The following is a 27,842-nucleotide window of genomic DNA, read 5'->3' as shown; positions in this document are numbered from 1 at the left end:
TTTATTACTACAGATTGTATATATAACCTCACTCAGGATGTATCTAACCCAACTAAATAACATCTCATCCATGCAACCATTTGCTGTAGGCAACCAAACAACATCCGTCATATCCAAGTTTATTTAATACAGACAACCAAACAACTATATCTGTATCTTCAGAGACTGACCAAATTTATACTAGATATAAGAGAGAGGAGTACAGATAACCCGGTCCTATAAATCCTATTATGCTCGGCAGGACTCAAGGAGCAGGGACGAAAAATTTTTATCACCACGAAAACAAAGACGCGATGATAACCCAGACGGTCAGTTTCTCGTTACCATCTATGGAACTGAACTACCGATGCATCCGAGCCGGCCACCTGTCCAAGCTAGGAGTATTATCCACAGTCCCCGGCCGGCCCCACCGCATTCATCCATTCCTTCTACCCTGCCGTCCCGCTCGAGCTCGCGGCTTCCTTCCTTCGACCACGTCTCCGCTTCTCCTCCTCCCAATTCCCAAACCCCCCAAATCCCCCGCGCCCAATCCCAATGCGCTCCGCCTCCCAACCCTAGCTCGCCCTCCCCTCGCATCCCACCCCATCCCATCCCATGGCCCTCTCCTCCCACGCCGCCGCGGCCGCCGCCTTCCCCCACCTCTCGCTCCCCCCCTCCCCTCGGCCCCGCCCCGCCGCCGCCGTCTCCCTCAGGCCGCCGCTGCCCCCGCGCTCCGTGCGCCTCGACCTCGGCCTGGGAGGAGCAGGCGGGGGGATGCTGGCCGCCGCGATCGAGCACCTGGAGCGGGAGCCGGCCTCGGCCGGGGAAGGGGACCCCGCGGCGTCGGCGCAGCTGGCGGCGCTGTCGCCGCGGGAGCTGCAGCTGGTGCTCGTCTACTTCGCGCAGGAGGGCCGCGACGCCTACTGCGCGCTCGAGGTCTTCGACTGGCTCCGCCGCGCCAACCGCGTCGACGGGGAGACCATGGAGCTCATGGCCGCCATCGCCTGCGGCTGGATCGAGCGCCTCGTCGGCGCCGGCGGGGACGTCGCCGACGTCGCCGCGCTGCTCGGGGAGATGGACTGCGTCGGCCTCCGCCCCGGGTTCAGCCTCGTCGAGAAGGCCGTCGCGCTCTACTGGGACCGCGGCGAGAGGGGCAGCGCCGTCGAGTTCGTCAGGGACGTCCTCAGGAGAGGGGGCCTCGGCGCCGGAGGGGAGTACGCCACTGCCGCCGACGGCGAACGTGGAGGCCCCGTCGGTTACCTCGCGTGGAGGATGATGGTAATTGGATTTCTCTTCACAGACAGTTTTAACTTTTTTTTTCAATTATATTTTTACCCATTCCGTGCTTCCATATGTCAATTGATGGATCCTGAGTTACTGTTTATCGAAAAAGTGATCACTTTGCTCCTTTAAACCGTGTGCTGAAAACTTAGAGTTCTCAAAATCTCGAATTTGACATCGAGACATCAGACATCGCGTGTATGTATGTACTGGGCAATATTTAAGTCACATCATTATTTTTTATTCTGAATTATTCACCTAATCTACTCATTTGTGTCAAGGTAAACTTGTACTGGTAACGAAATGGGTTGTTGGGATATCAGCTTTCCTGTCCTTTAAGTCAGTGTGCACAGTAGGTGTACATTACTTTAAAGTGATCATTATAATATATGCTTCTAGGTGTTAGGACATCTCATGTGCTGTTTGCATTATATGTTGTTAGGATTAGGATGCTGTATCAGCTTTTCATTATAAGCCCAGGGGTCATGCTATAAATTACTAGTTATACCGACTAATTTCCCACATTGTTCACTTGTTTACATGTACTTTATTGAGTTGGATATATTTAATTTTTTTAACCAGCATGTGTACCACCCATGAAACTTAAAAAAATGATTAAGCATTTAGTATATATTTTAGTTTCTTAGCAATAGTTTTGGTCTGTTCAGTTTCCTGGACCCTAGATGCTACCAATTGTTGGTCATTCCCATCATTGAGTTGCTGTTTGGTTTTCTGCCAAAATCCACCCGTGAAAGTTAGCCATGCTTTAAGGAAATTTGCTAGTTTTTTGCCCAGCAGTTTTTTTTTTGGGAAAAGCACTATCACCTGTCTGGCTATCTCTATGACATGTGGGGACCACATGCTTATAACTGATTTTTTTCCTGACCCAGCATTGTTAAGGTACTATGTGGGATGTGACTTGTGAGTGAGTCCACTGATAGGTACCCATTGACCATTAATTCAACTAAAATGCACCTTTTCTCTCTAATGATAATGAAAAGGTTTACATTTTTCAGTTCAGTCTGGGTAGCATGGATCGATCCTGTCCCATCCCTAGGGACATACAAGAACCAGCTAAACTAACTTTGGTAATAAATCAAATAGATCTCAAATGTTGGTAGCCATCATCGATCTGTTTGTAACAGAGAGTGGTGGCAACTTCAATGGCTTTTGTGGTGTTTTGTAATAGAAAACAAAGCTTTAGGAGACTTGATCTGGGTCTTTCAAAATATTTTGTTGGTGTAACTTGGGTATACAAACCAAACGGAACGTACTTGAGGTGACTCAAATCTTTCTATTTCAGAAGTACGCTGCGATGTATCGCTCCTTTAGGTTTTCTGCTGCATATTTTCTTTTTTATCATTGAATACTAAAAGATACCAAGGTGCAAAATAGTAAAGCAGGACCATTATGAATCCTTATAACCAGGATCCATCTTTTTTGTAACTTGCAGCAAGAAGCCAATGAGTATTAAGTGCACTGACTGATCTTTCTTTTGCGGGGTGAACTTGACTGAAACATTTTGATATTAGAGCAGTTAGCAGCACACTATCACTGGTATAGATCTTATCCTCTTACCGGATGGATCTTTTCTCTAGTCTTCCATAAGTAAGTCCTTTTGGTTTGGTAACTTAGACTGATGGCATTAATATTGTATTATTCAAATTTATTTGACCCATGCTAGTAGGTGTCTTAAAGGATCAACCTTAGAGACTTAAGGGCATTCATTTCTTCTTTCATGGCAAGTGTGTGATAATTAAGTGTCAATGAGCTCCTTTCGGTTGGGATGACTTAGATTAGTGGCATTGGTAATGTAGAAGTCAAACTTTAGGCTGATAGTACTAAAATAATAGTTTTTTTTATTAAGTTGCTAGGCATTCTCTATTTACTTCAGCATACGTGTATGTGTGGTAGCTTATTTATTTAAGAGTAAAAGACACTGGCTGTCCTTAAACTTGGACTGAGGTGTCATCGAGGTCCATAAACTTGCAAAATGCACATCTAAGTCTATAATCCTGGTTTAATGTATCAGTTGAGGTCAAACTATAGTACGCCTTCAATTCAACAACCACTACACCTAATTCTTTTGGCTATGGTTTAAACTGTTTATTTTTTGGATGCCAAAAAATACACATTTGTTGACCTTGTTGGTAGTGGGAATTGATTTGGGAGCCATATTATAGAGGGAAAGCCTAAGTGCATAATTCTTACCTCTGTGGATGGCGATGTCAGTGCCAGCACTTCACCATCCATTTTGGACTTCAGGTGATACATTAAACCAAGATTAAGGATCTAGATGGGCATTTTACAAGTTCATGGACTTAGGTGACATCTAGATCTAAATTTAGGGACACCCATGTATTTTACTCTTTATCTAAGATATATCCTGCCTGCTTGTAAACACTATCTCATGCTATCACATATCAATCTCTTGACAGCAATATTTTTAATATTCTGTGTTACATTTCTTATAGATGGATGGGGACTACCGAGATGCTGTTAAACTGATCATTGAATTTAAGGAGAGTGGCCTGAAACCTGAAGTATATAGTTATCTTATTGGGTTGACTGCCTTGGTTAAAGAACAAAAGGAATTCTCAAAGGCATTGCGGAAATTGAATTCATCGGTTAAGGAAGGCTCAATTTCCAAACTGGATGCTGATACCATGCATAGTATTGAAACTTATCAATCTAAATTATTAAGAGATGGTGTTCTTTTATCAAATTGGGCAATTCAGGAAGGCAGCAGTGATGTCCTAGGACTTGTGCGCGAGAGGCTCCTTTCATTGTACACTTGTGCTGGTTGTGGCTTAGAAGCTGAGCACCAACTTTGGGAAATGAAGCTTCTTGGTAGGGAGCCTGACACACAGCTCTATGATGTTGTTCTGGCCATTTGCGCTTCTCAGGGGGAAGCTGCTGCTGTCCGTCGATTGCTTGCTGGAGTCGAGTCAACCAGTGCGGGAAGAAGGAAGAAGTCTATGTCATGGCTTCTACGAGGCTATGTCAAAGGTGGCTTCTATCTGGATGCCTCAGAGACACTCATGAAGATGCTTGAGATGGGCTTGTGTCCAGAGTACCTAGACAGAGCTGCTGTGCTGACTGCCTTACAGAGAAACATACAGGAATCTGACAGCCTGGAGTCATACTTGAAACTCTGCAAGCGACTCTCCGAGACGGATCTGATCGGACCGTGTGTCATATACTTGTATGTGCGCAAGTTCAAACTATGGATGATGCACATGCTGTAGAGCCTGTGAGGCTCTGACATTACATATGTGAACATAGAACATACGCAGGCACACACTGCTGGAGCTTCAGATGCTTTTGAGAGCTCTGGTGAAGGAGATGGTAGAAGACTCCGAATGGGATGAATCAGCTGGTACATATTTACGGTTCCTTGTATATTTTTGGCCCAAAAGGAGCTCTCGATACGAGCTGTTCATCCTGGTTGGAGCAATTGATACATTGTTGGACAGAGTACGTACAAACTTTGTAAACTTTTACAGTTTAGATATCTCCGGTTGCTGGTGAAACGAGGTCTCTAGTTGGTTCAGTACATACACGAGACACTGTTGAACAATGTACATTTGTCTTAAGGACATTCTGATTGTATAGTTGCGGTATATATGGAAAAAGAGCAACATGTAAAGTTGTGGCATGCACCACCGGTGTCAAACATGGCGTGATAGTAGTAGGTACTGAGCAAATATTAACGTTGCTGACGACGAGAGGAAGAGGTTCATGTGCATTGCATCCCTAGTTAGCTGCATTCGGCATGTGGCAAGGAGGGGTTAGTTAGCCGATGTGAAAAACGTAATAATAGATTAATATATGATTAATTAATTATTAAAAAATATAAAATTAATTAATATGACTTTTTATATCAACTTTCCTATATTATATTTTTGCAAAATACTGTTTAACAGTATATAAAATGTGTATATAGAAAACGAGCGAATCTAGGGTTAGAAGGTGGAGTGTCGAATGCGGTCTTAGTGGGGCTTGTACTTCTTTAAAAAAAAAAAGACAGAAGGATACTGGGCAGCGTTGTTGGAGCTTAGAAGACGGTTTGCGGTAGTCCCCTATGTGGAAATTTGATGTTTATAAATATTTTATTTTATAATATATAGGTACTTTCTTCAAATACATACAACTTACAAATGAAATATGTAGGCATGTGATTTTCCAACTGGACCACCATAGTCTTGACAGTAACTCAAAATAGCTTCCGGCATTTGCAATTGTGCATCAAATAGTGACAAGTTTGGTTCATATTGGATAAATAAAACATTAAGGGCCCTTTGATTCTAAGGAATTTTGTATGAACTTGAAAGGATTTTATTCCTATAGGAATTTTTCCTACAAAGCCCTTTGAATCAAATGAATGAACCCCATGAAATCCTATGAAATTCCTATGCTATGTCTCTTCCCATATAAGTTTTGGAGAAAATTTAACAAGAGGTAGAATCTTATGGAAAAAATCCAATGAGTCTTTATCTCTCCTTAAATTCATGTGTTTTTCCTATGGTCCAATCAAACGGTTATTCCTACGTTTTTTTCTGTTTGTTACAATCATTTGTTTTACACTTGAATTCCTGTCAGAATCCTATGTTTTTCTTATTCCTCCATTTTTTTCATTCCTGTGATTCAAAGGGGCCCTAAAAATATGTAGCAAGATAAATGATGTTAAACATGGGTTCATCTTTTTGGTTTTTCAAAAAAAAAGTCAAATGATATATTTGTAAACGAACATAATTTATGAATAAAAATATTATATACATATACGTGTTCTTAACTATCTAAAAGTCATGATTAGAAAATAAATTGTGATGAAAAAAGCCTTAAAATCAACTCCAAATTTAAGAAAGAAAATTCAAACTTTGGCTTATAAGTATAAGCAAAAGTGAAAAGATGGGGATGCAAGATTTTAACACACTCTTTAGATAATGGAATTCATTAACTTTGGTCTCCCAAAATATATCTTAGAACCTTGTCTAGACTCTAGATAATTTCAAAACATCATCTGGTGCAACAGATGTGGATGATCATGGTAACTCACGTCACATTATTGAGATGGTTTTCCTTATCGTATCCATGTATATGGTTGACTAAATGGTCGATATGACATTATATTTATGGCTGAAATAGTAAATCAAGGTCTAGAGGGGGTGAATAGGCAATGAAAAACATTGAAAAAAAGTAAGCAGGAGTATGCCTTCAGAAGTTTCGAGCAGCCTTTGAAACTTCTGAGCTTCGGAAGTTCCAGTCCCTTCGGGTATCTTCCCCTTAAACTTTTCATCTCATAATAAAGCACAATGTGAGCAATTATATGAATAAGAGATGAAATTACGACAGTTCTCTGAGCTCCAATGTTGTTCCAAAAATCTTCAGGGTGCAAGATCAAGTTTTACCTGATGCTGTAGAAAAGGATCGTTGTCTACTTTCAGTTCTAGCCTTAGTTTTGCTTTTCTTTTTCTAGTTGCTATGTTGTGTGGTGTTTCTTATGGAGGTTTGTGTTTTGCTTGAGTTGACACTTGCGGGGTGTATGTGCTACCCTGTATAACCGGTAACCCCGGTGCCCCAAAAATGTTATGTTTTCCGTTGCTTTAATGAAAAAGTGGGGCAGTGTTGCCTTTGTCAAAAAAAAAATTACGACAGTTCACACATGATTTAGACTAAAAATTAAATATTAAATCACATCATCCATCACATAGTCTTAAGCACAAATCATCACATGAAGAATAAAGTTCACACATACTTAAGGAAAATGATGCAAATGCTAGGCACACACATGAATGCAAGGTAATTCAATTGGTTTGATGAGATGACATAAACAAGGAAAGATAGAGTATTTCTCCCTCTTTGACATCAAGACACAAGAAAATAAGAGGCGGAATAAAACCAGAGACAAATCACACATGTGGAGCATGCGTAACAGGGGCAAACTCCTCATCATCTAAAGACACCTCAAACACTTCTTTCTTGCTCACTTCAGCTTCTGATGCTTTGTTTGAGTGCTCTAAGCTGAGGTGTTTCTAGATAGCCCTTGAGCCTCAGTGTGTTTTTCTTCATTGCATTCCTCTCTTTCTTGACGATATTGTTGTGTGGAGGTGCAAAGAGTGAAGAGCCTTTTAAGAAACTTGAGTGGTGATAAAGAGGACTTCTTCGAAACAGAGGATCGAGGTACATCACGAGAAGAAGATGGAATGCTTGAATCCCTAGTGCCACCTTGTTGACCTTCCTCTTCCTCTGACTTCCTTGATGAACTTCATGTTGGTGACCGTCTCAATCATGAACATCAAATGAGTGGAGTAACCCAATCCCTAGGGATGGAGTCAAAAGGATATAGGAAGGAACAATAAAGAAGTTAGAGAGGAAGATTGGAGACATCCACATATCAACTGCCAACAAGTGGTATATACCATGGATTGGCGTATCCAGGGGTGGTCCCCGTAAGCCTGGATCCATCTAAAATATCCTAATGTAAGCCACATATAAGAAACAAAAAAATATATATGAAGAGAAAAGAAAACTCTCCCTTAATAATATGTGATGGTGATTTTCCGATAATGTTATAGTTGTATTATATTTTTGGCACATTATATTTATAATATTTCAAAAATTATATAAGTTGGATCACCAAACTTACTAGCGTAACTACACCGCTGATACAATGGTTGAACGGTAAGCACAAGGTAGGAAAATAGTTTGACCATAGGCACCATGTCACGCCAAGAAATTCATCACACGAATTTCTGAACTGAAATATGTATACAAACCCCTGTCCAGGATTGGCTAGGATACACAAATAGACAATGTTGATTACATAACCATCATTCTTAGAAACAATTGAAATAGAGTAAATAATTTAACGAAATACAGCGGAAAGGTAAAGTAGACTAGCTCTAGCGTAGCATGGCTCCAGTCCACAGGCAACGTCTTGACGGCGGATAGCTTCACTCCTGAGAGTCATCTCCATCTGATTTAACTTGTAACTCTGAAGGGAGAAATTATGTAAGGCTGAGTACAAACCACGTACTCAACAAGCAACACGTAAAATGGGTAACAAATGATGCAATGGATCTCAAGGATAGGCTAGGGTTAGTTGCACAAAGCAACATTTAACAAAACAAAGAGATTTGAATAGAATTGCATAAATAAATACATAAGTAAATAAATACTTGTAATGTACCAACATCTTTGTCCAACGTTACACCACGTTGCAACAGACCCAACCACGTTGCGGTAGTCCCAAACCAAATTCAGATTAATCAAATTATTAATGGTTCGACTAATTATAGTGAATCTGACAGTTCACCCTTAACCGTGGGCACAACTATTCGAATAGGTTTACTCTAATCAAGGTGTACTACTGTACCCACAAGTCACAGTTCTACTACACATAAACGTGCGCCGACGTGCCACCATGACATACCAAAATGGAATCTGTGATAGGACCCATCACATAACCCTCCCTATTTAATCGCACCACACTCAGGTATCACTCTCTCCTTTACACCAAGTCGGACAACCTCTTCTTGTGCCTAGGTGAATCCGGAAGCAACATAGGCCATCGTCTACCACGATGTCCATCCATACTCCATCACGTCCACCCTTGCCTAGGTACGCCAAATAGTTTGAAGCTTTACTTCAAATCCCACCTTGCCCAAACTGGCTTGTGGTTAGAACTAATTTACTTCCAGGGTTTCCTGTGAACCGGTCCTTAATTATCATGGGTGTGACTATCAAAACCATGCACACACAACCCACCAATAGCAATATTTTAATTGACATTAACCCTGTCCGGATATTAAATCATGATCAACGACTAATCAATTTTAGTAATGATTATAGTGATCCCATATGCTACTTGTTCTAAGCAAAGCTAAGCATGACCTAGGCCTAACTCTACTTCAATTACCTCTAGTATAACATGAATAAAGTTGGATAAACAACGGCATAATAATAGGTCAAACCCAGAAAATAAATACCATAGATATTTTAAATAAAACAATGCAAGTTTGAATAAATAAAGCGAGAATTTTATAATAATGAGAGCAAAATGATCAAGATAAGTGCCACTTGCCTTGCTCTATCACTTGGGTACCTCTGTGACGATCTCAAAATAAATTGGCGCTTCGACGGGCTCCGAATCTAAACGACAAAGCACAAAAATAAATAAAACAGACACAAACTCTACTTAAAGGGCATAGGATTATATTTTTAATGGATTCTTGGTATTTTTCTGGATTTAATGAAATTTGAATGGACTAAAACGGAGACTAGATGTATTAGTTATGAATTTTAGAAGTTTACTGCTATTTTTAAACTAAACAGACAAACCTTAAATGAATTATTGTGCAATTTATGAGGCTGCTGACATCAGCACAGATGGGAGGTGGCGCCAACAGGTGGGAGCCGCCTGTCGGTGGAAGGGGAGAGGAAGGAGGGGCTAACGTGTGGGTCCCACAGGGGAGAGAGAGGGGAGAAGAGCACTCACGCGCTAACAGGTGGGACCCGGTCGAGGGAGAGATAGGGGAGAGTGCGGGCGCCAATAGGTGGGCCCGACCGAGGAAGAGGGAGTGACCGGCTAGCAGGTGGGCCCAACGGTCGGTGAGAGGAAATAGGGGAGGGGGATAGAGGTGTATGTCGGCGGCGCTCAGTTCGGCTGGTGTGGGGCGACGATGGCGCGACCAGCGGCGGCGCGTGGCGAGAAGGAAAAGATGGCGCCGGGAAGGAGCGGCAACCGTGACGGACGACGTGCATGCGCGGTGGTGGTGCACGGGCTGACAATGACAACCAAAGATGAAAAAGAGGGAGGGAGAGAAGGGGAGTTGCTCACCGCCGACCGGGGAAGGTGGAGGCGAGTCAGTGGGGGTGTGGCACACGTCGTGACAGTGACCGGCGGCTATGTTAGACGACAGTGCGTGGGTTCGGAAGCGGGGGTCTGGGCGGCGACGTTTGGGAGTGGTGGTGAAATCGACGACGGTGGGCGAGGAAGGGGTTTAAATAGGGAGAAGGGTGGCGCCGGTTAGGAAGGGACGGTGATAGTGGGAAAGAGGAATCCGATCGGGATTCGTCGGTGCGATTGGCGGTGCCGACGACATGGGCAGCTGGGTCGGAGAGGGAATGGGGCCTGACAGGTGGGGCTCACCCATCAACGATGCGGGAGGAGGAAGGAGGCGAGGCGGACTTGGGTGCGGGCGCGGGGAAGGCAAACTAGCCCGGTGTCCCGGCAGGAGGAGGGGAGCGCGCGCGGGCGCGGAGGTAGAGGAGGTGGGCCATGCTCGGCTGGCCGGCCCGAGGGGGGAGAAAAAGGAGAGGGAGGGAAAGAAAGAGAGAGGATTTGGGCTGCAGTCTAAATCTGGAAAAAGGGAAAAAAGGAGGGGAGAAAGAGAAAAAGAGGAAAACTTCACTTTGTCAATTTTTAAATTAATTTTTTGAGCAAAATTTTATACTTCGCAACTCAAATTTAAATCCAATTAATGTTTTCTCTGTTCCCGAGATATTTTAGAATGTTCCGGTGAACTTAAATTTAATTAAATTAATTCCTTGGAACGATTTTTTCTATGTTAATTTAAGCCGATTATTATTAAATCATTTATTTAGGGATTTAGTCTTAGGATAGAAACTCGGGTGTGACGTACTACCACATAGTTTAGTTAGAGGGGGACACTGGCAGATAAAGTAGTTATCTTCGAAGAAAGTTTGACAGAGGCATTTTTTTTCAAGATTCCAACAGTTGCACTCCTTTAGCTTGTTGATTCATTTGAGAACTATTGTTTCTACTTGATGTTTTTAGAATAGTTATATATAGAAAATATTGTTTGAATTAATATTTCAATATATTTTTGGGTCTCGTAATATGGTTAAACATTATGAAAACAATTCAGAAACATGGCAGTGAAAAACAAGTAATAGGAAGGATGAAACATAATAATATTTAAAACCAAACAAAACCATACTTCATGGATAATTATAGTAGTAGAGGGTCCTCTAAGAGTGTCTTACGGGACCTCCACCCTTGGGTGAGTGAACAAACAAACCCTTAGGACGCGTCCCTTTGGGAGGAGTCGGGCTACCCCAATCTCCTTAAGGGTAGGCCGATGTCGGGAAGCCGGATGCCTCCGTGTGCTCTTGTGTTCTACTAGAGAGGGGCCCTCTTGGAGGGTCTCGTGAGACCCTGATATGCTGCACCATCGATTTATTTGTAATGTCGTGGTAACTTATTTTTAATTTTGTTTTAATTATCTTTCTTGAAGTTATTTTTGTATGTCTAAAAAGTAAATAAGCAAATAAAAAATTAACTTATATATTATAAAAGCAATTGACAACATTTTATAAAAATGCGATCATTTAAAATCTTCTTATAAAGATTTAATTACAATGAATACAATGAAATAGTCGGATAGTAAATCAAATTAGTAATTTAAGATGATTCTTTTGAAGCTTAAGTGGTGGAAATATTTTTTTTTATTTGTGTGATGGACTAGTAGTGGACACTAGTTAAACCTAAATATTTCCTATGGATTTGGTAATGTTTATACATTTGAAACTTAGGATTCACTTTTTGCACAGGTACTTTTGAAGGAATTTATAGTGATCTAAAAGCCAAAGCTGAAAAATAAACTTCGATGAAAAAACCTATAAAATCAGCTCTAAATTTAAGGTTAAAAAAATCAAATTTTGGTTTGTAAGCATAAGTAAAAACAAAAAGATGGAGCGTAAGACAAGGAAGGAATAATAAATACTTTAGTAACACGTTACATTCGCATCTATTAGCTCCACTGAAAAAATAATCATGAAAGTTCACCTACTTAAATTCAACATATCTTAGAAAAAAAATATGCCAATACATTATACTCCCTCCGTTTTATAATATAAGACTTTTCTAGCCTTGTCTATATTCATATGAATGCTAATGAATCTATACATATATATAAATTATATACATTTATCAATTGATAAATTTAGACAAGACTAGAAAGTCTTACGGATATAAAAGTAGTAATTTCTAAAATCAAACCAAGTGTTTTTGAGTTTTTCCTTTCAACCTAGCAAAGTTCATCTACTCAAAATCAACACGTGTTTTCAAATTTTTCTTATGTTTTTCACTGTTTTTTTTCCTCACATGTATTTCTATCCTATTCGATCTTTTCTCACAGGCTTTGTATTTCCTCTTAAAAATATTTCTGTGTTTCTTTATTAATGCATTTGAAAGTAGCCGTATGGCCTAATTTCCCCCATTTCGAACCTTTTTCCCTTCTTTTTTTAATTTCAAAAGGAAAGGCTCTAGGCGTCGTCTAGCAAGCGCCATATGGGCATATATATGGCCACTGGCCCGTGGGTAAGACCCTTGTGGGCCGTCCGATCTGGCGCGGCCCCTGCGATGACGCCACGCGTCCCGCGCATCTCCCTCCCAAAAAGCCCCCGCCCTCCAAAACCCCGGAGCCCGCCCGCGCCGTAAACCCTAGCCGCCTCCGCCGCCCTCTTCCCCTTCCTCCTCCTCAAATCCTCGCCTCCTCCCCTCGCTCCCTCCCCTCGCCGGAGCAGCGTGCCATCCATTTCGGTTGAGGGGCGAGCACCACCTAGCCCTAGCCCTAGCCCTCCTCGCGCTCTCCTCTCCCTCCCCCTCGCCGCCGCCGTCGCCGCTGCCGCCGACTTCGCCGTCCTCCCACCGGAGGGGGATTCTCCGCCCGAGCCGAGGGACGCGTAGCGGAGATCCAGATCCGCCCCGGACGATTTCTCCCGCCGGTATAGTCTGCTTCTCTTGGATTGATTGATTCCGCCGTCCGTGTTTTTTTGTTTTTTGTTTTTTGAAAAATGGAACACTATGGGGGAACTTTGCTTGACTTGACCTAGTCCAGGCTGTTCTCCTCACTCGCTTGCTGTGAGTTACCGAGATCGAATCCGGCACCGAATGTTTTGGTTCCATTGTGAGGTGAAATGGAAGCACTGGCTGTGCTGTTCGCCTAGGGTTTCCCTGCGAAGGGGAGTGGCGTTTGAGATGGCTAATGGATTTTTTTCAGTGCTCGTTTTTGACCTAGTTGCTGCTTGCACGCGTTCCTGTTGGTAGGTTAATATCGTGTTAGGGCGTAGATATTACCGGGAGGGAGGGAAGGGGCGCCCATTTTGACGGTTTTAGATATTACGAATAAGATTTAGGTCAACATGTGCTGTGCTGTGGAAGTGTATATTCATTTACTTGATTTTTTTTTGTTGCAAGGACGCTTAATACATGTTTCTCCATCCACTTATATTTGGATTGCTCCAGTGTTGCTACCTCCGTTTCATATTGTAAGACTTTCTAGCCGTGCCGAAATTCATCAATTGATGAACATATATTTATATATATGTCTAGATTCATTAGCATCCATATGAATATAGGCAAGGCTAGAAAGTCTTACATTGTGAAATGGAGGGAATATCATTTTTTTCATGTTAACCTTTTACTGAATGTACCGATCCATCTATTGTCTTGTATCCCTATTGTTGGTCATTAGTACTAATATTCTCCCTATCTTAATGAAATTTGGTTGGCCCATCTTCAGCCAGCCCGGCAAAAAGAAGTACTAGTATTCTCTCCAGGCGTGTCTCTGCTTGCGCTTGCTGTGTGGGTTATTTTGTGCGTTTTGTTTTGTGAGTTGCTGCTGGGCGTTATTCTTTGGTTTCAACATTATACCTGTTTTTACCTGTTCAAGGTATGGTTATTGTGGCTGATCCCTTGATTATGTTGCGTATGTTGTGTAGACCATTTTTTTATCATATCATATTGCCTCTGTTTCACATTATAAGATGTTTTGTCTCTCTCTTGATTCATATAGATTTATAGATACATGGATGAATCTAGGTAGTGCTGAAACATCTTATAATATGAACTGAAGGACTTATACTTTTGCTTTTATTGTGGTTGATTGGTAAACAACTTATTAGTTGGCTTATTCAAGATCCTGATACTAATTGCATATTCACCTATTCAATTTTTTTTGTTTGCTTGAGTAACTTCATTATGTTTCAAGATGTTGCTCTTTTATTTGGTTGTTTGCATTTTATCTAATGTTTCTACTGACTTACTGTAGACGTGCAGCTGCCTGATGAATATCTAATTGCTCTTGGCATAGTTTACTTGAGCTTTGCACTTTTAATTATGCTTATCTTGGGCCCCTCAAATAAATGAAACTCATGACCAAATGGGGAGCTTCTCCAACTGTTTAACTGAAACAATTTGGTTTTATAGGGAGAAATTAAAATTTAAAAATCTTTACACAAGGAGAGCTTAACTATATTGCTAGTGTGGATTCTGTATGTGATGAAACTTTGTAAGCATCTGTGGATGCAAAAGGATTCTATTCTGACCTAAGCTTGGTCAAACTCTCCCAATGGCCTTTAGTTGTTAGGATTGTTGATTGATGTGCCTTTTGCCCTTTTCAATTAGTTTGTTTACTTGCTTTTTGCGTAACATGACTTACAGCTAAAAATCTGTTTCTTTGATGCTTGCTAGGACAGTTGGTCCAGCCATGAATATCACTCAGATTCTGCTAGCAGCTCAATCTGCAGATGGCAACCTTCGAACAGTAGCAGAAGGGAACCTCAAGCAGTTCCAGGAGCAGAATCTTCCCAACTTCCTCCTCTCCTTATCAGTGGAGCTTTCGGAGGATGAGAAACCACCAGAGTCTAGAAGACTTGCTGGTATTATCCTTAAGAATTCTTTGGATGCAAAGGACTCTGCAAAAAAGGAACTATTGATTCAACAATGGGTCAGCCTAGATCCATCAATCAAACAGAAGATAAAGGAGTCACTGCTGATAACATTAGGATCTTCTGTACATGATGCAAGGCATACCTCATCCCAAGTCATTGCGAAGATTGCATCCATTGAGATCCCCCGGAGGGAATGGCAAGAACTCATTGCCAAATTGTTGGGCAATATGACACAACAGGGTGCACCTGCTCCACTAAAGCAAGCAACTCTAGAGGCCTTAGGGTATGTATGCGAGGAGATTTCTCCTGAACACTTGGAGCAGGATCAAGTGAATGCTGTTCTGACTGCTGTTGTCCAAGGGATGAATCAGACAGAGCTAAGCCCTGAAGTTCGTCTTGCGGCAGTTAAAGCCCTGTATAATGCTCTTGATTTTGCTGAGAGCAACTTTGCAAATGAAATGGAGAGGAATTATATAATGAAGGTCATCTGTGATACTGCTGTATCAAAAGAAATGGAGATCAGACAGGCAGCCTTTGAATGCCTTGTTGCAATTGCATCCACATATTATGTACACTTGGACCCTTACATGCAAACCATATTCAATCTAACAGCTAATGCTGTCAAAGGAGATGAAGAAGCAGTTGCACTTCAAGCTATTGAGTTCTGGAGCACTATTTGTGATGAAGAGATTGAGCTCCAAGAAGAATACGAGGGATCTGACGATGCTAATTCTACAGTAAATTATCGTTTCATTGAGAAAGCCCTTCCTTCACTTGTTCCAATGCTGCTAGAGACTCTGTTAAAGCAAGAGGAAGATCAAGATCAAGATGATAATGTATGGAACATTTCCATGAGTGGTGGGACATGCCTTGGGCTCATCGCTAGAACTGTTGGCGATGCAATTGTCCCTCTTGTTATGCCGTTTGTTGAGGGTAACATCGCAAAACCTGATTGGCATTGTCGTGAGGCAGCTACTTTTGCATTTGGTTCCATCCTTGAAGGTCCTTCTGTTGAGAAACTTGCTCCCCTGGTACAGGCTGGCCTTGATTTCTTGCTCAACACAACCAAAGATCCAAACAGTCAAGTAAGGGACACCACTGCATGGACTCTTGGTAGGGTATTTGAGCTCCTGCATTCTCCAACCAGTGCAAATCCCATCATAACAACTGCAAACCTTCCTCGTATCATGAATGTGTTGCTGGAAAGTAGTAAAGATGTTCCAAATGTGGCTGAGAAAGTCTGTGGAGCCATATATTTTCTTGCCCAAGGTTATGAAGATGCAGAGTCCATCTCATCTGTGCTTACACCTTTTCTTCCTAATCTCATTGCCGCTCTCCTTTCTGCTGCGGATCGGGCTGACACCACCCATTTCAGGCTTCGTGCATCAGCTTATGAAGCATTGAATGAGATTGTGAGAGTCAGCAACGTACCTGAAACATCAGGCATTATAGGGCAGTTACTGCAGGAGATCATGAGGAGATTGAATCTGACGTTTGAGCTCCATATACTTTCATCAAGTGACAAGGAAAAGCAAAGTGATCTTCAGGCGTTACTGTGTGGTGTACTGCAGGTCATCATTCAGAAATTGAGCAGCTCAGATGCTAAGTTGATAATCGCCCAGACTGCTGATCAGTTGATGCTTCTGTTTCTCCGTGTCTTTGCTTGCCACAGCTCTACTGTACATGAGGAAGCAATGCTTGCCATTGGTGCTCTCGCTTATGCCACTGGCACAGATTTTGTGAAATACATGCCTGAGTTTTTCAAGTACCTGGAAGCTGGCTTACAGAACTATGAAGAGTATCAAGTCTGCTCCATCTCTGTAGGAGTGGTGGGTGATATCTGTCGTGCCTTGGAAGACAAAATTTTGCCCTTCTGTGATGGGATTATGTCTGTTCTTCTCAAGGACCTTTCAAACTCAATGCTCAATCGTTCTGTTAAGCCCCCAATTTTTTCATGTTTTGGAGACATTGCTCTTGCGATTGGTGATAATTTTGAGAAATACCTTCCTTATGCGATGCCAATGCTTCAAGGAGCTGCCGGACTTCTTGCTGTTTTGGACCATACCGATGAGGATATGGTTGATTATGGTAACCAGCTCAGACGGGGAATCTTTGAAGCTTACTCTGGCATACTCCAGGGTATAAAGGGTGCAAAAGCTCAGTTGATGATACCCTATGCAAGCCATCTGCTGCAGTTCACTGAAGCTGTCTACAAGGACCGGAGCAGGTTCATGTTCATGCACATTGCAATTTATGTTATATCGCCAATTCTTTACATGCTTTACATTATATTTATGCGTGTGTATTTCAGGGATGAGAGCGTGACAAAGGCTGCAGTTGCTGTCCTGGGGGACCTTGCGGACACACTCGGCCCAAGCTCCAAGGATCTGTTCAAGAGCAACCTCTTCCATGTTGAGTTCCTGAGGGAGTGCAACGATTCAGATGATGAAGTCAGGGACACTGCGTCATGGGCACAGGGAATGATAAATCAAGCGCTGGTTTCTTAAGGGAGGGGATTATTTTGTTTTGTCAGTTATTGGGGAGGTTTCTTTTGTGGCTGTGCCAAGACCATTTGCCACAGATGGATGAAAGAATACCAACATATATGTAGCGTCAGTCGTAGGACCCCTTGTCTGTCGTAGGCTTCTTCTGTGCTTTGTTTGTCAGTCTGTCAAGTCAGTTATGCGTCACATTTGGCGTGGGTGGATTCTGGCATTGAATGTCTTGAACAGCTAAACGTGTTAATGTATTCTACCTGTGGTGTTTAATCCATTCTATTCTGCTGATGTTACTGTCTGCTTTCTATATCATGTTCAGGTGGCATTAGGACCCTGTTTTAACAGGATCCCGTAACTTTTTTAAGTCCTGTCACATCGAATATTTAGACACTAATTAAAAATATTAAATATAAACTATTAATAAAAACTACCTCATATTTTGGATTATTTCATGAGACAAAACTATTGAGTCTAATTAGTCCATGATTAACGAATGTGATATTAAAGTAAACATTTGCTAATCATGGCCTAATTAGGTTTAAAAAATTAATCTAATGAAATAGCCTTTATTTATGCAATTAGTTTTGTTATTAGTCTATATTTAATACTCTTAATTAACGTCAAAACATCGACAAGTGACTAAAAAATCACTTTAAAAAAAAGTTACTGGATCCACCTAGGTTGTCAGCATGTCGTCTATCTGCAAATGCAATGTTCTTATGAATTGTCAACCTTGTTGTCAAGTCATCTCAAACTTGTCCAGATGTCTGTTTCAGTTATGTAGATATGCTACCACACCTTCACTTGCTTTGGTTTCAGTTATCTGCAGGATGAAACATCAGTACTGATTTTCTTTTTTATCTGGTTTGGTTCGCACTCTGCTGCAATTTGCAAAAGCTGTATTTCTCAGGAAGATTGGTTGTGAAACTGTGGTAAAAAAACTTCACAGGGTTTTACATTTCAGTTTCGTTGAAACACCACACAAGAATTGGATCTCTTGGTTCATGTGATATTTACAAATGGAATTGATGCTGCATGCAGGGGTGATTCGTAGTAGGCATCATCTTTCAGGCGGCCTCGGTGGAGATGATCTCGAGCTCAGCCCACCAGAGCGGCGACACCTTGGGGGTGGCGGCGTCCGGCGGCATGGCGGTGATCTCCCTGAGCCGCCTGGCGACGTCGGGCATGGCCGGCCGCCGCCGCGGCTCGCGGTCGGTGCAGGACCGGACGACGGCGTCGAGGCGGTCGACGGTCTCGCCGTGGAAGGCGCCCCCGAGCGCCGGGTCCATGACGTCCCTGAGGCGGCGCTCCCCGCGGAGGAAGCTCGCCGCCCACCCCTGCACCAGCCCGCCCTCCGACGCCGTGAACCGCCCCGCCATGATCTCCAGCAGCAGCATCCCGTAGCCGTGCACCACGCTCTCCCTGTCGGCCATGGCCGGCTTCGCCGCCTCCTCGCCGCCGTCGCCGCAGAAGAAGACGTCGGAGATCTTGGCGGCGAAGTCGTCGGTGAGGTAGACGGTGGAGGCGTCCAGCGTCCGCACGACCTCCGGCGGGCTGAGCCGGTGCATGTGCTCCAGGCAGTAGGCCACGCCGACCGCCACGCGCAGTCGCGTCGCCCAGTCCAGGTGGCCGTCGTCCCTCGCTGCATTTTCGCATGCCGCCGGGCGCCGGCAATGTCAGCAGCCGCCATTATACCAAACAGCGAGAGGAGCTCGGGAGAAGGAGCTTATCATCACCGACCGTGGAGATGCTCCGAGAGCGTGCCGTTGGGGGCGTACTCGAACACCATCATCCGCGTGAACGGCTGCTCCTCCTCGCAGTAGCCCAGCAGGTTCACGAAGTTCTTGTGGTTCACCCTGGACAAGCTCGTTATCTGGAAGAATGATCACAATGTCAGCCACCATTTTTACTCCAGCTTATATGTTTCACTTGGATCGGTTTAGCATCCTTTTCGGCCCTTTTTTTTCTTCTGTTGGGACGTAGGAATTTTACAGGATTTTTACCGAAAACGGTTCGATTTCATCTGGTTCTCGTTCGGAAGTCCTCCAAACCGAAGATGCATTGTGAGAATTTTATGGGGATAGATTTATGCGAAATTCCTCTATAATTTCTTAAAGTCGGCTGGGATTAGGAAAAAAATCATGTTCTTTTAAGGAACCATGTGGCTGCTAACTTCGGCGTAATTTACTAGGATATATTCATGTTTTAAGCTTTGACCATTGTTTCAGTGGAAATTTACTATTTTTCTTAAAAAATATACCATGCTATTGATATGTTCTGTATGTTAAAGATGAGAGCAATTTTTCCATCTGAGTAGCTATCATGAGGTACCACTATTTTCTATGTAAAATTTAATACATTATAATATGTAAGCTATCAAACCTTAGGATATCTAATTAAGAATGAAAAAATTGCTCTAAAATAAACATGCAACTACGTTCATCAAAACCACTAGAAAGGTGTGCTGGAATGTGTGGCGTGTGCACATGCATCTTGTGTGTAATAAAAAAAATAAATTTGATAAAAATTGATAAGTGTATCTATACTTTATAATACTGTTTTAAATGTCTCTACTAGTGGTGGAGGGTCACAGTAAAAATGCCATCCTATTGCTTACTGTAACTTATTTTTATAAATTAGCTTATGCTTTTTCCTTGATATTATAGAGTAATCTAGATTTGATTCAAACAAGCGCCATTAGCATAGTTAATAAAAAAACTATGATATTTCGTAATATATTTTCATAGCAAAAATACGAGTATTTTGATAGTTTTAATACAAATTGATTAGTATTTGGAAAAGGAGGTAATAATACCTTCTTCCTGAATTGTGTCTCGCAGCGCTTGGACCACTCCTTGGAGGAGGTCTTGGTTGTGGACACGACGGCGATCTCGACGCCGCTGGAGAGCGTCCCCTTGTACATGGCGTACTCCGGCAGGGAGCCGATGACGTTGCTGAAGTCCTCGCAGGCGGCCTCCAGCTCCGCCCGCTTCAGCGCCGGCACCCCCGTCACGAACGCCTTCTGCAGCTGCCCGCTCAGCCCGGTGGCCCACGGCCGGACGGTCACCACCTTGCTGGACCGGTAGCACAGCACGAACGCCGCCACCGACACGGCCAGCAGCACGGACGCCCCCGCCGCGGCGACGACCACGTAGTTGGTCCTGCCGCCGCCGCCGCCGCCGTGCCTCCTCGCCTCGTCATCGTCCCCGTCCACGGCCGTCACCTCCGGCCGGCTAGTGCCGCCTGCCGCCGCGGCCGGTGGCAACGCGATGCTGCGGGGGTGATCCTCCTCGCCGCGCCGCGGGGCCGCCGCGTGCTCGGCGACGGCGGCCGGCGCGGGCGCGGGCGCGGGCTCGCTCGACGGGCCCTGCACCGGCGGCATGTCGAACCAGGGCGGCCACTCCCGCAACGGCGGCGGAAGCAGCATCGGCAGCCCAAACGGGTTCGCCGGCGTCGTCGTCGTCGTCGACGCCGACGACGAAGGCGGGTTCGGCCATCCTGCCTTGCTGCCGGCGTGCCTGCTCTGCTGCAAAGATTGCTTCTTGCCGTGGTTGGCTGCATGGATCAGCCTGCCAATGATTGAGCAGGTGAGGTAAATCCGAAGCAGATGGAGACGACGAGCAACTGGACAAGGGCATGCAGGCAATGCAACAGAATGGTTGTTCAGCTGTCCATCTCTGACAGCCATGGCAGAGCATTCCAAGCGCAAAATTTCTCCAACCAGTCTATCTACTCACTTCAGTGGAAGAATGTCTTTGCGCCAAACATTTATTCACGAATGATTCCGGCAATTTTGGTGCATATTTGTTCACATGTTTCAGGTGTAGTGAAAACTTGTGATGGAATGATGAAGAAATTAACCAAGCTGCAACTAACACTTCATTACCTCTTACGACAAGATTACACCAACACAAGAATCTATTACTACAGGAGTATTCCAAAAATAAAGTTTTTTTTACTAGTGCCTATAAGAATATCAGAATCTGCACACTGAAATTCAGGGCATGTATGAACATGAACTGAGCCAAGAAAACATTAGTCATTCCAAGTCCAGGCCGGAGTGAGATGTCTCACCGAGCTGCAGGGCGCACGCCTTCACTCCAATTCCACCAACGCAACGATTTCAAAGACAGAAACAAATCAGCTTAACAGAAACCTGAACATGCTTGCAGAACTCGATCATCAAAACAGAAACAAAAACAAAAACACACACCATGCCGACCACCACCATGGCCGCTGCCGCTGCCGCTGCCGCTGCCGCCGCCTAGCTGAAGCTGCAAGAAGAGCACCAACACCGTCACCACCGCCGCCGCCCTGCACAGCCTCGCCATGGAGCCAAAAGGAGATCGACAGCAATGGCGACGGGCGGCGGATCGAGCTGATCTTGCAGAGGAGGCAGGGAAAAGCAAAGGAAGAAAGAAAGAAAAACAAGAGGGCAGGGAGGGAGGAGAGGGCGACGACGACGATTGAGAGGGGTGTGACCACCGCGGCGAGCGCCACGCCGCCCACGGCACGCGGCGGCAATGAATGAATTCTTCTGTGCTTGGCTCGATTTGGGCTTTGGACTAATTAGCTGTGAGCCGCTGCTGCTGCTGCATGTATGCCCACTTCTCCAGTGGTTGGGTTCTCTTGATGAGTAGTAGGAGGAGTTGATAGGTGAGAGGTCACACAGGAGGATAGAATTGTTACGGATTATGTTTAAAAGGGGTTGATCAATGTCCTAATCTAGATTAGATATGCTTTTTGTGGTGATTGATTACATTACACCTAGAGAGAAAAAAGAAGAGGCTTATAGTTCAAGACGGCTAGCTTATCAAGACTTGAAGAGAGATGGTGAGAGGATCAATTTGCTACGAGATTTGCTCCGGTCCAATGAAAAGTACCTCGAGATATCGGTACCTCGAGATACCAAATTGTTTTCCACCATTAGATCTAACTGAGTAGGATGTGCACTGTTAGATCCAACGATCAGAAATGATTTGGTACTACGAGGTACCAGTATCTCGATATACATTTTGCTACTTTTTATTGGACTGAAGCAAACCTCGTTTGCCATAGCTATGAGGTCAGGTGTCAGTTCCAGTTGAATTCGTTTGAACCTCCAGCTGAATTAAGCTTTGGCAAATTTGGGTAAAACACCTTGGAGGGATGTGCCAATATGCATGGCTCAGGGCTCAAGGAAATTTTATTTTTATTTTAAAAAATAATGACTTACAGTTTGTTCCGAAAGTATCATTTTTATTAAGTAGTATTTGCCACGCACTAAAATATCGAATAAACAAAATAAAATAGAATTAGATGACAAAGTAATAGTAGTGAAGACAAATCTGCGAATAATATTTATATTTGTCTGAACTTTTTTAATATGACACAACCCAACTTACATCTCTAACTAGTCAAATTTCAAAAAACCTCGACTTACCGTAAGTTTCTTGTTTTGTTCTCTGTTTGAGGCTGAATTTCAATTTTGATTTTTTAAATGTCCATCATTTACACCAAGTCACTAACACTGCTTCATGTGTCTTCATTGAAAAAAAATACAGAAAATTCTGGTTAGCTAAGCTATATTGCTGTCTCTGCCGTTGAGGTAGTTGAAGAGGATGAGCTGCCAAAGACAAAGGGGGATGCTAGCTACTACCATTATCAAGCTGCAGCTAGGTCAAGTTCAGGCAGGATTAAGCAGAAAGTGTGGTAGCAGATGGTGAAAGAAAACTGTGGGGTCTCATGCAGATTTGACACCTAATTAGGCAAATCATTCTAAGAGATTTTCCTAACAACACTGCACCCTGCTGATTGATTGAATCGTTATGATATCTTAATCAAGCTGATTAAACTATGGCATGCCCCACAAACAGAGCAAGACAATCTCGATCGATCGATGGAAGAATATATTAGCACAGACTGTTTGTCAGAAGTTGTACGTTGAAGTGTACTTGGAAAATGGAAACTTTACGTGAACTATATTAAATGTGAAGGAACTGTGTGGCCAGGGGTAGATATGGGATGTTAGGTCGATGGTGTCCTTACGAAACTCTCACAGAAAAATTATGGTCTAAGGCTGTGTTATTTGTAGGCAGATTATTTTTTTATTGTACGCACGGTTTCTAAACTATTAAAAAATATATTTTTAAAGTAGATTTTTAAAGAGTAGTTAATTCTATTGTTTATATCCTAAAAATCAGATGATCTTTTATCTTGATAAACAATCTAAGTGAGATAATGGTATAGAGGTGATTGGTTGACTTTTCTATAAAAAATCAAACAATATATTTACAAATGATAATTTATTAATAAAGTTTTTACATACGTATTTCCAGTGATCAAGAATTCAGAACTGGAAAATAATCTTTGGTGCAAAACAATAAAGTTAAGTTCAAATTGAAAGTTAAAATTTTGAATTTTGGCTTATAAGTATAAGCAAAAGTAAAAAGATGGGGTCAAACATATTATAAGTACAGGAAATTAATGCTAACAAATTAAGTGGAATTGAATTTTATTTTCAAAAATCGTCCCCGTCGTATTCATGCCATTGTCCATCTGGTCAAATTAAATCGCAAATTAAAGCACTAAATTAAATTAACTAGCTAGCTTCATTGCTCATCGAGACGTAAGACGTATGAACATGATCCGACTATTACTTATGCTGGGCAGCCAATAGTTAACCTAGCTAATATCTGGGTTTACACGGGTCGATTTTTTTTGGCTTTTTAAAGAAAAAACAAATGATAAACTTGTAAAAGAAATATAATTTATGAATAAAAATTTTATATACGTGTGTCAAGGCTAAAAATTAAAAGATAATAAAAAAACCTAAAATTAACTCTATATTCAGAGTTAAAATTTTAAATTTTGACTTATAAACATAAACGAAAATACAGGGGTAAAGTCTACATGGGTTAAGTTATCCGACGAACGCACACAATATTCATAGACTGAAATCACAAATTTAATTACATTGGAAAATACAAAGTGTACATAGACACAATCGATCATTAATTTATTCTTAATTTTAGTTACATAGAAGATATACAGATACGTACATGCAGCCGTAGCTAGAAATAGACCGGCGTGGCGAGGGCATAGCCACCCCTTTATAAAATCGCACTATATTTACGGCAGCTTTTAGAAGCTTTTTTCCCTAAAAAAACATTACTTTCCTTCTAACGACCAATTAGATTTTTACCACCGCTGTTCTTTAAATGGAATAATGCAGGTATTCCCCATATGAATCTCAACCGGTACTCATCACGGAGGTAGGTGCGTCTATGGTCCGACAAAAGAATACACTAGCTCTCGATCGATACATACTCATTTCTTATATTATAATATCTTTGAATTTATTTAGATTCATCGATGTATCATCGATGTATCGATATGTTTTATACATGTATCTATATTAATTAGCGTACATATAAATTTATGTAAGACCAGAAAATCCTATAGGGTGAAATAGAGAGAATACATGATCCATGCCATGTAGCACGTATGTAAAATCCTTTCATGTCGAGAGGGATATAATTAATTAGATAGTGTGGGGTGTTTAGATTGAGAAATTTTTTGGGAGAAGTGTCACGTTAAATGTTTGATCGGATGTCAGAAAGGGTTTTCGGACACGAATGAAAAAACGAATTTCACGGCTATCTTGGAAACCGCGAGACGAATCTTTTGAGCCTAATTAATCCGTCATTAGCACATGTTGGTTACTGTAGCACTTATGCCTAATCATGGACTAATTAGGCTCAAAAGATTGGTCTTAAGATTTCTTCCATAACTATGCAGCTAGTTTTTTGGTTTACCTATATTTAATGCTTTATTTATGTGTCCAAAAATTCGATGGGATATTTTTTAAAAAAATTTTAGGAACTAAACAAGTCCTAGGTCTCCCTCCCTCTCGATCGAATCGATCAATCCGGCATGGAGGGTGGAGCGTTGCTGTAGCTATATATCCAGGGCTGTTTGGATTAAGGGATTTTTTTTCTCTTGCCACATCGGATGTTTGATATTAATTAGGAGTATTAAATATAGATCGATAACAAAACTAGTTGTATAAATAAATGTTATTTTATTAGATAAATTTTTTAAGCCTAATTAATCTACAATTAATAAATGTTTAATGTAGCATCATATTTGTTAATCATGGATTAATTAGGCTTAATAGATTCGTCTCGCGAAATAATCCAGAGTATGTGGTAAGTTTTATTAATAATCTATATTTAATACTTTTAATTAGTATCTGAATATTCGATATAACAGTGACTTAAAAAAAAAAAAGTTGGAAAACATATCGCGCGCGATGGGGATCCCTCGCCCGCCCGCGTCGTACATATATGTGCAGCTACCTTTATTAGCCTGCCCCACCCAACGATGTTCTCGTCTTCCTCCTCACGCGTGTCATCGAGCCGATCCTAAGCGGGTGAAACGGCGTATTCAATGACAAAAAAATAATATGTGAATAAAATTTTTATATATGTATTTTTAGCGATATAAAAATTAAGGATAGAAAATAAACTTTGAGGAAAAAAACCACAAAATCAACTCCAAATTAAAATTTTAAAATCCAAATTTAGGCTTGTATAAGCTAGAAACAAAAATATGTGGTGATATCCTCCGTTCGGGAATATACAATTTAATAGGGTTAATCCATACCGAGCTCACCTGTATAGATAGGCTATCCATAGATAATCAAATAGGTACCCCAATTAGCAAGAGAAGAGATATATGTTAGTTTTATATATGAAAATGGATCAAAAATCTTTATAAAGTTGTTTTTATATGTAATAAATCATCACGCCAAATTTCAGTTAAATTTGATAAATATTTTTAGCATGAACGAGCCTATAAAAATTTTAGTTTCGAATTTGTACATATATGAACAAAATAGATAGAACAATCATAGAAACTAGGTTCTTAAGGTCAGGACTATTTAACCCATTTAAATTTTAGGGACGTATATTACAGATAAATTCAAATGGATATACATACATGCAAGTTGCATGTGCACGCGTGCGGTGGGTATCGATCGATCAGTATATATAGGTTTTAAGCTTAAGCAAAACTAATAATTAAACAGCTTCATCGATCTGGGACCGGCTTCATTTGGTAACTAATGTACGAACGTACGTACCTCTGTACACATACACACACATCATATATTGTTATTGTATATGTAGTAGATAGATCAAGGCAAGCTAGTACAGCACTACTGGTACTGAGTTGATATATACAGTTGGTTGCGTTGCACATGTCTGGCTTAATTTGTTTTTTATAACAGACAGGGATACCGGCGAAAAATAAATAAATAAATAGACAGAGATGTGTTTGAGGTGCTTGGATATGATTAATGTGACATGTCAAGGTCATCGATCAGCGACGATTTATGTTAGGCCGTAGGGTATTTTAGAGCTAGCTGGCTAAGTTGGTAGAATAATAATGGTTTAAGTACAACACAAACATCTTTTTTTTTCCCTTTCCTTAAGAAGAAGAAAAGACGTACAACGGTACAAGATAGATTTGAGTCAATGTATAATATGACCGGAACATGATCAGTGAAGCGGGTGTCGGGAGCAGCCAATCGAGCAGGCATGGACTGTTTTTTTTTTTTTGGCAAAGCTAACGCTCCTATTCTCTATGATTTTTTATGATACTGTTTAATCTATTTTTGCCCATTCATTTTATTTAAAATTTTGTACAAATATGTAAAATTATAAGTTATATTTAAAGTATTTATTTAGTAATAAACTAAACTATAATAAAATTAACTAATAATTATATAAACTTTTTAACGAGACGAATGGTTAAATATAGACTAAATGACGTCAAATAAAGAAAAGTGGAGAAAGTACTATCAGTTTTCTCAGAGCAACATCTAGAGGTGTATATTTCTTCCAACTCACCTCCTCTTGAACCTCGAGTTTGTAGCTATCCCCCTTAATTTTTCCACGGTCCTTTGGTCGAATTAGCTCTTGAGTATTAGTCAGAGAATCCAGTAAGGACACGTACAATGACAATAGGGAAGAGAAGAGAGCAGAGAGAAACATGGTTATTATAGAAGATAATGGTTTAGAGTCGACTGTTAGTATCTATTTAATGAAATTTTGTTGCGTACATAAAAACAAAAGAAGAGTAATATAAAGTATTTTATTATATTAATGAAGATACCATACTTGATTGTACCCTTATACATACATTTATAAAATAAGTAAAATAAATTAGTATTACTAAAATGGATAAGATAATAGACTCTAATCTATCTTTAAACATGCCCTGACTAGGGTAACTCTCTGAACCTTCTCTTAGAAAACACGAAATGGTTGATTGAGAAAGTAATATATAAATTTAATTTTGATTATGAGGTGCTATTCATTTATATTTTAATTAACTTCA

General features: G+C 41.5%; 3 protein-coding genes across 3 annotated transcripts; 2 read left to right on the top strand and 1 right to left on the bottom strand.

Annotated features, from left to right (window-relative positions):
- Positions 1-515: 515 nt before the first annotated feature.
- On the top strand, positions 516-4,793 carry LOC102705078 (pentatricopeptide repeat-containing protein At2g30100, chloroplastic). The gene is made up of 2 exons (XM_006655153.3): positions 516-1,257; positions 3,735-4,793. Exons 1-2 carry the CDS (start codon positions 595-597, stop codon positions 4,506-4,508), a joined length of 1,437 nt encoding a protein of 478 aa, XP_006655216.3. The 5' UTR covers positions 516-594; the 3' UTR covers positions 4,509-4,793.
- Positions 4,794-14,761: 9,968 nt separating this feature from the next.
- On the top strand, positions 14,762-17,736 carry LOC102716688 (importin subunit beta-1). Its single transcript, XM_006654218.2, has 2 exons — positions 14,762-17,188; positions 17,273-17,736. The coding sequence occupies exons 1-2, from the start codon at positions 14,778-14,780 to the stop codon at positions 17,466-17,468; spliced, it is 2,607 nt and encodes an 868-aa protein (XP_006654281.1). The 5' UTR covers positions 14,762-14,777; the 3' UTR covers positions 17,469-17,736.
- A 537-nt stretch (positions 17,737-18,273) lies between these two features.
- On the bottom strand, positions 18,274-22,138 carry LOC102704810 (probable inactive receptor-like protein kinase At3g56050). The gene is made up of 5 exons (XM_040524694.1): positions 21,673-22,138; positions 21,534-21,552; positions 20,275-21,028; positions 19,200-19,332; positions 18,274-19,101 (listed from the first exon to the last, which is right to left on the bottom strand). Exons 1-5 carry the CDS (start codon positions 21,788-21,790, stop codon positions 18,527-18,529), a joined length of 1,599 nt encoding a protein of 532 aa, XP_040380628.1. The 5' UTR covers positions 21,791-22,138; the 3' UTR covers positions 18,274-18,526.
- Positions 22,139-27,842: the final 5,704 nt, after the last annotated feature.

This window comes from Oryza brachyantha, chromosome 5 (assembly GCF_000231095.2).
Source record: "Oryza brachyantha chromosome 5, ObraRS2, whole genome shotgun sequence".
Classification (NCBI taxonomy): domain Eukaryota; kingdom Viridiplantae; phylum Streptophyta; class Magnoliopsida; order Poales; family Poaceae; genus Oryza; species Oryza brachyantha.
This window is presented reverse-complemented; position numbering and strand designations above follow the sequence as displayed.